Here is a 13,274-nt window from a genome sequence, read left to right as displayed (position 1 = left end):
GGGGAACGCGGAGTGCATGGCGGCGGTTTGGGGTGTACGTACACCTCAGATTAGGGTTTAGGGTTTCGGCGTCTGGGGCACCTGAGGGGCCCCCTGGGGCCCCGGGCGGCTGCGGGGGACCTCTGCTGCTGCTGCAGCAGACCAGTGGTCAACTGGTGGTCCACTGACACGCGGAGCTGAGGCGGTACTGCTGCTGCAGCAGCAGCAGGGGGCTCGTGGGCTCTGCGGCAGCGCAGCAGCAGCAAAACAGAAACGCCTCGTGGAGGTTATTTGCTCACTTAAAGAAACAAAATCCAAAAAATAAATTTCAAAAAAGACAGCCCAGACACTGCAAACTGCAGCGGCGAGGCCTGCTGCTCGCAGACAGAGGCGCTGGGGCCCCTGCTGCTGCTGCTGCTGCTCGCTCGGCTGCTGTGCTCTGGTATCCGTGTGTCTGCTGCAGCAAAACCGCTAAACTAATTATTAATTTATTTCTAATCTTTTAATTTTCATGTTTATAAAAAACAATAAAACAAATTAATGAACGGAGGCTTCCCCTGGCATCGCTCGGTGCGGCAGCTCCGTCGCCAGGTGTATAGGCAGCTCCGGGTGTATGTACACCTCGCAGGTCTTGTCCAAAAGAATCTAAAAATATCTTTTCGAGTTGCTGCAGCAGCAGCAGGAAAGAATCTGGAAAGAATCTTTCCCCGTTTGCGTCGCGTTGCTGGTCAGAAACAGCAGCAGCAGCAGCGGTAGCAATTGCTGCTGCTGCTGTAGCTGTAAGAGTAGTACAGCTACTGCTGCTGCTGCTGCAACAACTCCCTGCTGCTGCTGTTGCAGCAACTCCTGCTCCTGCTGCTGCAGCAGACATGCAGCTGCTGGCAGCAGACTCACAGAGAGACAGGTGGCAGTGCTGAAACCGCAGCTAGCTGCTGCAGCACGTTGCTGTTGCTGTAGGTTCTGCCGCTGCAACTTGCTGCTGCTGAAGCTTCTGCAGCTGCACGTAGCTGGTGCTGATGTTGCTGTTACCGCTGCAGCTGCTACTGCTGTAGCTGCTGATGCTGCTGCTGCAGCTCCCGTTGCTTCTGCTGCTGTTGTTTCAGCAGCAGCAGCAGCCACCGCAGCAGCAGCAGACTTGTCCCTCGAAGAGCCCAAGAGGGGTCTTTAAGAAGCCCTCAGAACCCTTTTTTAGGGTTTACGAATTAATGCAACTCCTAACAAGTGTACAGACGCTGCAAATGCACAGAAAATGCTACTTGCACAAGACACAAATACCTTTTATTTATATATTTTTTATTCATTTATTATTTATTTATTCTAGATTTAAGAACCAAAATATAATCATATCCTGTAGCTGCACCTTCCATTTATACGTGCTGCTGCAGCCTGCTGCATGCACGTGCTGCTGCTGCTGCTGCTGTTGCTTTTGCTCATCAAGTGGTGCTACAGACGAAGTATCTACTGCACGGAAATCTCTGAGTCTGTTGCCAGCGTTGCTGCTGCTGTTGCTGCTGCTCTGTTGCTGCTGCTGCTGCTCCGTTGCTGCCAGTACACTAGCAGCAGCAGCAGCAGCATGGCAGCTGCTGCAGTACTTGCAGCAGCAGCGGAAGCAACGGAGACCCCGCGCACGCCGCTGCTGCTGCGTCGCAGCAGCAGCAGCAGCTACCTGAGGCCTTAAAGTTGGGATTGAATTAATTAGAATAATCAGAAAAGACAAAAGACAAAAACAAGAAAAAAGAAACTCCTTTCATTCCCTTCAAATCACAAACCAGCCCTAAAACGCATGCAGCATGCATGCAGCTCAGGGGTAATTGCAAGGGCCTACGAGGCCTCTGCTGCAGCTGCAGCTGCTGCTGCTGCTTCTTTTGCAGTGCTGCTGCTGCAGGGCTACTTCTGCAGGACTGCTGCCACGATCGCGCGACGTGTTGCTGTGCCGTCTGCTGCTGCTGCTGCTGCTGCTGCTGTTGCTGCTGCCAGCGCACAGCTGCTGCTGCAGCTGGCCTCCCTCGCAGCAGCAGAAGCACTTCCTCGGGAGCTATTTGCAATTATCAATTTTAAACTGTCCCTAAAAACGACAAGGAGACGCACCAGCAGCTGGAGCAGCACTACTCAATCTTGCACTCACAAATTGACTAATGCGTAGGCTGCTGCTGCTGCTGTTGCTGCTGCTGCTGCTGCTGCTGATCCGGTGCTGCTGCGGCTGCTGCTGCAGTGCTGCAGCTGTTGCAGTGCCACCGTTGCTGCTTCGCCATTGCTGCTGCTGCGCGGTTGCTGCTGCTGCTGCATTCTTGCAGGATTAACGTGCGCGTTTTCGTTTTGCTGCTGGTTCTTTTGTGTCTTTTGCTACTTCTTTATGTGCTGCTGCTTCCTTTTGCTTCTTGTCTTTTGTCTCTATTTTTCTTTTCTTTTTGTCTTCTTTTGCATCTGCTGCTGTCTCTCTTTCTTTGCTGCTGCTCTTCTCCGCTGGCTGCTCCTGTCCCTTCCTGCTGCGCTTCGCTCGGGTATTGGGCTCCTGCTGCTGCTCCTGCTGCTGCTGCTGCTTTGCTGCTGCGTCTTCGCCCCCCTTAGAGGCCTCCTTGCCGTTTGTTTTGCTGCTCTTTTCTTTTCTGCTTCTTCCCTTTTCATCCTTCGCTGTTTGCTGCTTCTCTTGCCCTTCTGCTGCTTGCTTGCTGCTGGCCCCAGCAGCAGCAGCAGCAGCAGCAGGAGCGTCTTTGGGGGTCTTGTGTCTCTTGCCGCCCTTCTCCGGCTCTTCCGCTGCTTGCTTGCTGCTGCCCTTGCTGCTCTTAGCAGCAGCAGCAGCAGCAGCAGCATCAGGCCCTGGGGAAGCCTGTCTTTTGCTTTTTCCGGGTGTGGGGACTTTTCTTTTTTTGAATTCTCCTGTGTCTCTATTTGCTTCTTTTGCTGTTTCTTTATTTGCATCCTTTTTTGCTTCTTTGGAATTTCTTTTTATTTCTTTTGCTCCTTTAGTTCCCTTTTTGTTTCTTTCTCTCTTTGATTCCGGGCTGCTGCTGCTGCTGCGGCGGCGGCTGCTGCTGCTGCGGCGGCGGCTGCTGCTGCTGCGGCCCCTGCCGCGTCCTCCACTGCCCTCACTCTTCGTGCTGCTCTTCTTCCCTGCTGCTGCTGCTGCTGCTGCTGCTTTCCTGTCCGTCGCTTCTGGGGAGCTGCTGCGCCTGCTGGAGCCTCTGCTGCCTCTGCTGCTGCTGCGTCTGCTGCCTTCGCTGGCCCTGCTGCTGCTGCGGCTGCTCTTGCTGTTGCGGCTGCTGCTGCGGCTCTTGCTCGCTGCTGCTGCTGCTGCTGGACTCTCGCTCGCACTTCTCTCTCTGCTTCGGCCCCTGTTGCTGCTTCTCTTGCTGCTGCTGCTGCTGCTCCTGCTGCTGCCCTTCACGCTGCCCGGCTTGCTGTTGGCTTGGGGGCTGCCGCTGCGGCTTCTGCTGCCGCTGCTGCTGCGGCTGTTGCGGTTGCTGCCGCTTCTGCTTCTGCGGCTGCTGTTGCTGCCGCTGCGGCTGGTGCTGTTGCTGCCTGCTTCTCTTTTGGGGCTGCCGCCCTCGCTGGCACTTCGCTTGCCATTTGCTGCGCTGTTGCTGCGGCTCCTGCTGCTGCTTTCGCGGCCCTTGCTGCTGCTGCTGCTGCGGCTGGGGCTTCTCTTGCTGCTGCTACGGCTGGGGCTCCTCTTGCTGCTGCTGCGGCTAGGGCTCCTGCTACCGCTTGCTGCTACGTTGCCGCTTGGGCTTCGGCTCCTTTTGCTGCTGCTGTTGCTGGGGCTTCGTTTGCTGCTGCTGTTGCTGGGGCTCCGTTTGCTGCTGCTGCGGCTGGGGCTCCTGCTGCCGCTTGCTGCTACGCTGCCGCTGCGGCTTCTCTTGCTGCTGCCGTGGCTGGGGCTCCGTTTGCTGCTGTTGCGGCTGGGGCTTCGTTTGCTGCTGCTGGGGCTGGCGCTGCGGCTTCTGCTGCCGCTGCCGCTGCGGCTCCTGCTGCGGCCGCGGCTGCGGCTTCTGCTGTTGCTGCGGCTGCTGCTGTCTTTGGGGTCCGGGCTCTTGCTGTTGCTTCTGCTGCGGCTGCCGCCGGGGCTTCTGTTGCTGCCAGCAGCGCTCTCCTTGCTGCTGCTGCGACTCTTGCTGCTGTTGCGGCTTTTGCTGCTGCTGCTTCTCTTGCTGCTGCCGCTGTTGCTGCGGGCAGCGCTGGGGCTGTGCTGCCTGCTGCCTTCAGCGCCGTTGCTGCCGCTGCGGCTTCTGCTGCCGCTGCTGCGTTCGCTGCTGCTGTTGCTTGTGGACCTTTTGCTGCCGCTCCCGCTGCCGCCGGGGCTCCTCTTGCTGCCGCTGCCGCTCCTGCTGCGGCTGCGGCCTCTCCTGCTGCTGATGCTGCTGGGGCTGCTGCTGCGGCTCTTGTCGCCGCCAGGGCTTCTGCTGCCATCCGGCTGGTCTGTGGCCATGGGGCTGTTGGAGCGTTTGCTGCTGTTGCTGCTGCGGCTGCGTTTGCTGGCGTTGCTGGGGCTCTTTTTGCTGCTGCTGCCGCGGCTTTTGCTGCTGCTACTCCTCTTGCTGCTGCTGCGGCTCCTCCTGCTGCTGCCGCCCTCACTCCTTTCGCTTCTGCTGCTGGGGCTCCTGCTTCTGCTGCTGCCCTTTGCGCTGGCATTTGGGCTGCTGCTGCGGCTCTTGCTGCTGCCCTTCGCACTGGCCTGCGGGCTGCCGCTGCGGCTTCTGCTGCTGCTGCTGCGTTTGCTGCTGCTGCTGCTGCGTCTGCTACTGCGGCTGCGGCGGCCAGCGCTCCCGCTGGGGCTCCTGCTGCCGTGGCTCCGTTTGCTGGCAGCAGCACTCTCCCTGCTGCTGCTGCGGCTGCCGCTGGGGCTCCTGCTTGTTGCTGCTGCTTCTGCTGCTGCTGCACTCGGGCTGCGGCTCGCGCTGTGCTTGCTGCTGCGGCTGGGGCTCCTGCTGGGGGCTTCTCTGTTGCTTGAGTGTCTGCTGCTGCTGCGGCTGCGGCTCCTGCTGCGTCTGCTGCTGCCTTTGCTGCTGCTGCGGCTGGCCCTGCTGGCAGCGGCAGCACTGGGCGCGTTGCTGCTGGCCCTGCTGGAGGCGCCGCTGGCCGGGCTCTTTGCTGCTGCAGCATCTCGGCTTTTGCTGCTGCCTCTACTGCTGCTGCCTCTGCTGGTGCTGCTGCTAGCCTTGCTGGCAGCAACACTTAGAGCTTTACTGCTGACTCTGCTGGCTCTGCTGGAGGCGCGGCTTGCTGGGTTGCTTTCTGCTGCTGCATTCCTGCTGCTGCTGCTCCTCCCGCTGCTGCTGCGGCTCCTGCTGCGGCAGCCGTTGCTGCTGATGGCAGATACAGAGCGGCGGCCGTTTCTGCTGCCGTTGCTGCTGCTGCTGCGGCTCTTCCTGCTGATTGAGCTGGGGCTGTTGCTGCGGCTTGCTGCAGCGGGGCTGCCCTTGGCACTTGCTGCTGCTGCGGCACTGTCTCTTCCTCTGCTGCGGCTGCTGCTGCGGCTGCGATGGCTCGGGCTGCTGCCACGAGAAGGTGCAGCAGCAGGGCTGGCGCTGTGAGCCTCGCTCCTGCTGCCGGCTCTGCTGCTGCGTCTGCTGCTGTGTCTGCTGCTGCGTCTGCTGCTGCGTCTGCTGCTCGCCCTAGACAGCCTGGACGCCGAGGGGCTGCGGCTAGCCTCATCTGCTGCTGCTGCTGCTGCTGCTGGCTCCGCTGCTTCTGGGTGGTCCACGCTCATGCTTCTGCGGGGGCTTGCTGCTGGCGAGCCGCGTCTGCTGCTGGCTCTGCTGCTGCGTCTGCTGCTGGCTCTGCTGCTGCGTCTGCTGCTGGCTCTGCTGCTGCGCCTGCTGTTGGCCCTGCTGCTGCTTCTCCTGCTGCGGCGGTGGTGGCGGCTGAAGCAAAAGACAAAAAGGAGACAAAAGTAAGAAAAGAAAAATGCAGAAAAAGACAAAGAAGACGAGCTAAAAGAATAAGAAATGCAAAAAATTCTGGCAACACAAAGCCACACAAAAACAGCAGCAGCAGCAGCAGCAGTAGCAGCAGCGTGGGGCACCTGTGTCTGCGCTTTTTTCTATGTTTTTTGTGTTTCTTTTTATCTTCTTTTGCTTCTCCTTCTGCATTTTGCAGCAGCCTTTTATTCATGTCTTTTAAATCCAAAAAGTAAACTCTCCGAGAATCTCCCATGATGAAGCAGCTCTGCAAAAATGCAAAAAACAGAAAAAAGAATTTCAAAAGAAACAAAAAACAGCAATTAAAGAACAGAACGAACAAAACAACACCAAAGTAGATTCAATTAATTAAATTTAATTTAATTAAATCAATTAATTTATTTGATTTGATTTATTTATTTAGTTTTCGCACTCTTTGTTCATTCAAAGCCAGCCTTTCATCTCCAGGCTTCAGCAAGGTTCCTTCTTGCTGCTGCGGGGCCCAGCGGGCCCATTCGTCTTTATGTTTAGCAGCAAAAGCAGCAGTGCTGCGGCGGCTTCTTTTGCGGCGTTTGCTGCTGCTGCTGTTGCTGCTGGCCTCTGCTGCTGCAGCAGCAGCAGCAGCAGCCTTCACCGACTCCGGCAAAAATGGCACACTTTTGTTCAGCAGCAAACGAGTTGAGCCCCCCAGGGGAACCAAAAAGAAACATCCTCCTTGCTGATGCAGCTGCCGCGTGGAAAAGTAAACTGCGCACTGCTGCCCCGCCACGCTATTCTGCAGCAGCAGCAGCAGCAGCACAGCAGCAGCGGCAGCAGTACAGCAGCAGCAGCGAGTTGTTACCGTGCGGCTCGCTGGTTCGAAGTGTTTAAAGTCAACGGCAAAATGGGACGGAGGGATGGGAGATGCTCAGCAGCAAGCAGCCATAAACGGCTGCTGCTGCTGCTGCCGCTGCTGCTGCTGCTGCTGTGGCTGCTGCTGCCCGGTATGGAAGAATGCTAGGTGCTGTTTTTGGTGCTTCTAGTGCTAGGCCTCACGCTTAATAAACTGACAGACACGGCTAAAACTGCTGCTGCTGCTGCTGCCGTTGCTGCTACTGCTGTTCCTGCTGCTGCTGCTGCTGACTCACGTGGTTGTCTATGATGTTAGCGAGTTTGTTGCTGCTGCCAAACAGCAAATGTGTCCCTGTGAAAGGCACGCGAGCAAACTCCTGAAAAGCAGCAGCAGCAGCAGCAGCAGAAGCGTCAGCAGCAGCAGCAACAGCAGCAGCAACAGCAGCAAAAGTATGGAAAGCAGCAGAAGACATGACACGAAAAAAGCATCAGAAGGATGGAAAGAGACAAGAAAGAGCAGCAAAAAAGGGACAAAAAAGGAACAAAAAGGAAACAAGAAAGAAACGAAAAATAAAAAAAGAGACAGAGAAGGCACAAAAGCGGCGGAAAATGGTGAGACAAGAAACAAACAAAAAGAGTTTCAAAAAGGAACAAAAAAGACTTTCAAAAAAGAAACAAAAAGGAAACAAAGTTGTCATGAAAAGACAAAAACAGGGCCTAAAAATCTCCAAAAGATCCCCAAAGAACCATTTAAAAGAGCTTTTGAAAGAGTCTTAAATACACCATTAAAAAGGTTTTAGAAAGCTCAAGAAGATGCTTGAAAAGCTGTTCTAAAAGCTCTTTAAAAAGCTGTTTAAAAATAACTTAAAACAAAAACGAACTTGTCCATCTTCGAAAATGGTTACGCTGAAAAGACCCGCAGGCGGAGGCGTCGCTGTGGGCGGGCAGCGATAAGCCCCCACTGTCAAAGCTGCAAAAAAAGAAATAAAATAAATAAATTAAATTAGATTAATTAAATTAATTTAATTAATTTAATTAATTTAATTAATTTAATCAAATTAAATTAATTGAATTAAAGTAATTAGATTAGTAATTGGACTAATTCATTGGTTGGGGTGGGGAGAGGGAAGGGGTGCAAAAGAGAAAACGAGAAAGGAGAAATTAAAAAAATAAAAAATAAAACTAAAATAAAATAAAAAATAAAAATTAAATTAAAATCAAATTAAAATTAAATTAAATTAATTGAAAAATAAAAAAGAATTAAAAGAAGACAGAAGAAAGGAACGGATATATGTCAGAAGAGAAAAAGAAAAAAAGAAATTAAAGAACAACTGAGAGAATTCAAAACAACAAAGATAGTTTGACAGAATTAAAAAAGAATTAAAAAGAATTCAATTTTGAAAGAATTAAAAACAACTAAAAATAATTCAAAACAATTAAAAACGTTTAGAGGCAATTCCAAATAACTGGAGACAAGATAGAACAAGAAAATGAAAAAAGCCAAAGACAAAAAGAGACAATTAAAGAAAATTGAAGAATTAAATACGCTAAAAAACAAAAAGAGTTGAAGACAGAAAAGAACAAATTTAAAAACTTTTAGAAGATATTTAAATGAGACAATTCTCATAAACAAAACCTTCACAAAAACGAAATAAAGAAGCAAAAAAGAGTCCAAAAGAAACAATTAAGGCCCCCAAGGGGCCCCCGAAGGGGCGGGCCCCCAAGGGGCCCCCAAGGGGCCCCCAAGGGGCCAGGGAACCCCCAGAGGGGCCCCCAAGGGGGTCCCTCAGAGGGGCCCCGTTGCTGCTGCTGCTGCTGCTGCTTACTTTCGCAGTTGAGAACTCCTTTCATTTTTTCCTGGTCTTCCCTCCTGGCTTCCCCAAGACCCTGCGGCTGCTGCTGCTGCTGCTGCTGCTGCTGCTGCTGCTGCTGCTGCTGGTCCTGCGAGCCCTGCAGCTTCAAGCCAATTGTGGTTCTTCCTGCCATTCTTTGCTTTCTTCTATAATTGCTAATTGCTTCTCTTGCTGCTTCTCTAAATATCTCATCTGTCACTGTTGTCAAAATTTCTGTCACAACTTCTTTTATTTGCTCCACCAAAGGGGGCAAAGGGGACCCCTGGGGGCCCCCCGGGGGCCCCCCGGGGGCCCCCCCCGGGGGCTTTCCCAGGGGGCCCGCGGGGGCCCCTTGGGGGGCCCCTGGGGCGCCCCCTACAGGAGGGGCCCCCCCGGGGGCCCCCTGGGGGGCCCCCTCAGGAGTACCCACTACTGCCCCTGGAGAAGCCTCGCGAGGGGAATTGGCCCCGTGGGAAGAGGGAGTTAGCAGTTGGCCACCTGCGTAAACCCTAAACCCTAAACCCTAAACCCTAAGCCCTAAGCCCTAAAGCCTAAGCCCTAAACCCTAGAGTCTGATCTCTGAAGGTTGTGGGCTGAAGGCACGCAGAGGCTGCAGTGCAGCACATGGAGACCCTGGGAGGCCACAACACACTCAAAACCCTAAACCCTTAACCCTAAACCCTAAACCCTACCTTCTTCCTTTTCGTCTCCTTCTTTCCCCTCTTTATTTGCCTTCTTTGTATTTGCTTCTTTAACAACATCTCGGAGCCACTGGGGTATAGCTTTGGGGCCCCGGGGGCCCCCAGAGTCGCCGCTGACTGTTGCTGCTGCTGCTGCTGCTGCTGCTGCCGATGCTGTTCCTGCAGCAGCAGACGCGCAGCAGCAAGAAGACACGTTGGAAGAAGCGAACTAAAATAAAAATAAAAATAAAATAAGAATAAAATAAAAATAAAACAAAATAAATAATAAAAGCAAACTAAATGAGGGGCCAATAAACTAGAAGGCTACGGAGCAGCAGCAGCAGCTGCTGCTGACCTGTGTGCGCATTGGCTCCATCTGTTGCTGCTGCTGCTGCTGCTGCACCTCCAGCAGCAGGAGCAGCAGCAGCATTTGGCAAGAACCCCGAAGAGATCCCCGCCAAGAAGGAAGGGGGGCCCCCCTGGAAGCTCCCCGGGGGTGGCGGGGGCCCCATGCCGGGGACCCCCATGCCGGGGGCACCCATGCCGGGGCCCCCCATGCCGGGGGCCCCCATGGGGGGCCCCCCGAGGGGCCCCGGCCCCATGGGGGGCCCCATGGGGGGAGGGGGCACGCCCATGGGGGAGTGCATGGGGAGGGGCCCCTGGTAGGGGTGGGGGGGCCCCCCCTTGGGGCCGCCCGGGTACTGCGGGGGGGCCCCCAGGGGCCCCCCGGGAGGGTGGAGGGGCCCCCGGGGCCCCTGAGGGCCCCCCGGCCTGCTGCTGTCCGCTGTTGCTGCCATCTGCACTGCTGCTTGGGTGGCTATGAGGGCCATGAGGGCTGTGGGGCCCTGTTCTGAAGTTTTGCTGCTGACCCACGCAGAAGCTTGTTTGGCCCAAAAGGCATCACTCTCCGAGGCCCTTTCTTGAGGCTGAGGGCTCACTGAGCGAGACCCTGAGCTTCTAGAGGAGACGGAGGGGCCCCTGGGGGCCCTTCTGGCTTCGGGGGCCCCCCGGGGGGCCGCCGAGGGGGGGCCCCCGGGGGCCCCGGGAGCGGGGGCCCCTGACCCGCCCTTCCCCTGGGGGCCCCCAGGGGCCCCCGGAGAGCCCCCAGATGCAGAACCCTTTGGCGGGGCCCCCAATGAGGTGCTGGAGGGGCCCCCCGGGGGGCCCCCTGGGGGAGGAGTTCTGTGCCTTTTGGCTTTCTTCTTTGAACGGCCATCTTCCCCCCCGCGGCGCCTGCGGCTGCTCGCCATTTGCGCATATGTCTGCAAAGCCTAAAGCCCAAACCCTAAACCCTAAACCCTAAACCCTAGGAAGTGCGCCGCAAGCTGCGCCAGACCCTGAAGCAGCAGCCAAACCCTAAACCCTCATGCGGCCTGGCTCGCTGCAGCGGCAGTGGGGGCTGCTGCGTCTCAGTGGGACCTGCTGCTGTTAGGGTTTAGATCTACGCGGAACCTAAATGGATCAATTCGAAATAAATAAATGCAAAAAGAAAAGAAAACAAAGACTTGGCGGGGCAGCTGCAGTGACACCCGAGCCGCAGAGCAGCGGCGGCTGGGGCTGGGCCTCACGCGGAACTTGCTGCAGTCCACGCTGCGGAAAATTCAGCAATTAGTTCGGATATTTGGACTTATTTTTGCAGTTTTTTCCACCATTTATTCTAAAGATTCAAAGCCAAATAAAACAAGTCTATTACCCCGCGAAAAACGGCCTGCACGCCGCAGCAGCAGCGCTAGAGGCCGAGGGGAAACGCCCAGGGCACCCAGCCGCGCAACTGCCTGCCTTTGCCGCTTTTTGCTGCTTTTTATACCTCCATTTCTCCAGGAAATCCAATTAAAATAAGGAAAAGAAAAAAATTAACAAATTTGCAAAGTTTAAGGCTCCTAATTTGGCCATTTGCTGCTGCACCAACGCCTCCTGCTGCTGCTGCTGCTGCTGCTGCTCTTCCCCCCCGAGCGGAGAACTGCAAAAAGACAGCGCCGCGCGCCCCCCCTTCTTCCCCGAATTCTACAATAATCAAGTCCAATTTAATTCTAAATTATTTTATTTATTCATTTTTCACTTTCTTCCCAAAGTCCCGCCCCAGGCAGCACCCGCCGCCGCTCACGCTGCTCCACCCCAGCCTCCAATGCCCCTTCATTGAGAGGCAGCTATTAGGGTGCCCCCCATCCAGCATTACATAATTAGGACCCCCTAAGGGGCCCCTTAGGGGCCCCCAGGGGCCCCCGGAGGGGCCCCCAGGAAACCCCCCAGGGGCCCCGGGGGGCCCCGGGGGGTCCCCAGAACGCGCGGAGGGGACCCCAGGAGGACCCCGGAGGGTGGCCCGGAAAGCCCTCAAGGGGGACCTTTGGGGCTAGGGTATAGGGTTTAGGGTTTAGGGTTTAGTGTTAGCTGCTGTACGAGACAAGCTCTCCTGTACAAGGGTCAACTAACAGCGAACTGGGTAGCTCACAAGCCCTAAACCCCAAACCCTAAACCCTAAATTGGGCTTATAAACCCTGGAAAGTCCAAAGAGCAGTGTAAAGAGGACTTGGTGAACTCTACGCATCCCTGCCAAACCCTAACTCTAAACCCTAAACCCTAAACCCTAAGCTTTAAACCATCTGTTACTGCCAGAAGGCCCGCCAAGGCACTAGCTACCCGCGCTTTTGCCCTGCGAACTTCGACTGAACTGGCAAGCTAGCTGTTAGCGGGCCAGCCGACTAGCTAGCTAGCCAGCTAGCTAGCTAGCTAGCCAACAACAGGCTAGCCAGCGGCTAGCTAACCTAGGCATCTATCGGCTGGATGCGCGGCAGCTAGCCTGTTGCTAGCTAGCTGCTAGCTAGCAGCAAGCTAGTAGCTAGCTAGCAGCAGGCTAGCAGCAAGCTGGCAGCTAGCTAGCAGCTAGCCAACAGCTAGCTAGCAGCTAGATAGCCAGCTGTTAGGATTTCGCGTGTGGTCAGCTCCCAACTGCATGCAACTTGCTGCCCAATGCGCGTTCTCGGAGCCGTTTTGGTAAACCCTAAACCCTAAACCCTGTTTTGTAAACCCTGAACCCTAGCCCCGACCCCCTCAGCCATCTGCTTGCGCCCAACGCTATGAAGCAGCCAGCAGCAGCTAGCTAACTAGCTAGCTGCTGTTGGTACCTAGGCATCTAGCTAGCTACCTAGCTAACCAACGAATGTGCTAGCTAGCTAACTAGCTAGCTGGCTAACTGACTAACTGGCTAGCTGGCTAGCTAACTGACTAGCTAGCTAGCCAACTGACTAGCTAGCTAACTAGCTAACTAGCTAGCTAGCTAGCTGGCTGCTGCATTAGAGCGCAACTACTCTCGTTTAAAAGCTGCTTCGGCCTTCGCTTTGCTGTTGGCTAGCTGGTGGCTAGCTAGTGGAAAGCTGGTGGCCAGCTGGTGGCTTTCTGGGGGCTAGCTGGTAGCTAGCTGGTAGCTAGCTGGTAGCTAGCTGGTAGCTAGCTAGCTGGTAGCTAGCTGGTGGCTAGCTGGTGGCTAGCTAGCTGGTAGCTAGCTGCTAGCTCGCTGGAGGCGCTTAAAGCGAGTACCTGCAGTCGTTAGTTGCGCTGGGCTGCTGCTGCAGCTGGTTACCGGTGGCTAGCTGCAGCAAGCTAGCTGTTGCAAGCTAGCTGCAGCAAGCTAGCTGCAGGGCTAGCTGCAACTAGCTGCAGCTAGCTGCAGCTAGCTGCGGCTATCTTGATGCAGCTAGCTTGCTGCAACCAGCTGCAGCTCGCCGCTGCAGCCTTTACGGCTTCGCTGCCAGCAGCAGCACTAATGCGGCTCGTGCGCATACAGCTGCAACGTCAGCAGCAGCAGCAGAAGCTGCAACAGCAGCAGCGCCTACTGCAGCAGCAGCAGAAGCTGCAACAGCAGCAGCGCCTACTGCAGCAGCAGCGGAAGCTGCAACAGCAGCAGCGCCTACTGCAGCAGCAGCAGAAGCTACAACAGCAGCAGCGCCTACTGCAGCAGCAGCAGAAGCTGCAGCAGCAGCAGAAGCTGCAGCAGCAGCAGAAGCTGCAGCAGCAGCAGCGCCTACTGCAGCAGCAGCAACAGCTGCAGCAGCAGCAGC

General features: G+C 55.5%; 2 protein-coding genes across 2 annotated transcripts in view; both read right to left on the bottom strand.

Moving 5' to 3' along the window:
* Positions 1-2,275: 2,275 nt before the first annotated feature.
* On the bottom strand, positions 2,276-10,469 carry ETH_00032665 (uncharacterized protein; the record flags this gene model as incomplete). Its single annotated transcript, XM_013374694.1, has 8 exons — positions 2,276-5,840; positions 6,002-6,144; positions 6,310-6,651; positions 7,004-7,084; positions 7,589-7,677; positions 8,534-9,037; positions 9,232-9,399; positions 9,575-10,469. 8 exons carry the CDS (start codon positions 10,467-10,469, stop codon positions 2,276-2,278), a joined length of 5,787 nt encoding a protein of 1,928 aa, XP_013230148.1.
* Positions 10,470-12,950: 2,481 nt separating this feature from the next.
* The window catches only part of ETH_00032660 (ERYTHROCYTE MEMBRANE PROTEIN PFEMP3, related), a gene marked incomplete at both ends in the record, with an annotated part of 3,213 nt that continues 2,889 nt past the window's right edge, over positions 12,951-13,274 (bottom strand). The window contains one exon of the mRNA XM_013374693.1: positions 12,951-13,258. Within this exon, the coding sequence (XP_013230147.1) occupies positions 12,951-13,258 (308 nt within the window). The remainder of the gene's footprint in view (positions 13,259-13,274) is intronic.

This window comes from Eimeria tenella, genomic scaffold, assembly GCF_000499545.2.
Source record: "Eimeria tenella Houghton genomic scaffold, Eth_scaff220, whole genome shotgun sequence".
In the NCBI taxonomy this organism is placed as follows: Eukaryota; Apicomplexa; class Conoidasida; order Eucoccidiorida; family Eimeriidae; genus Eimeria; species Eimeria tenella.
This window is presented reverse-complemented; position numbering and strand designations above follow the sequence as displayed.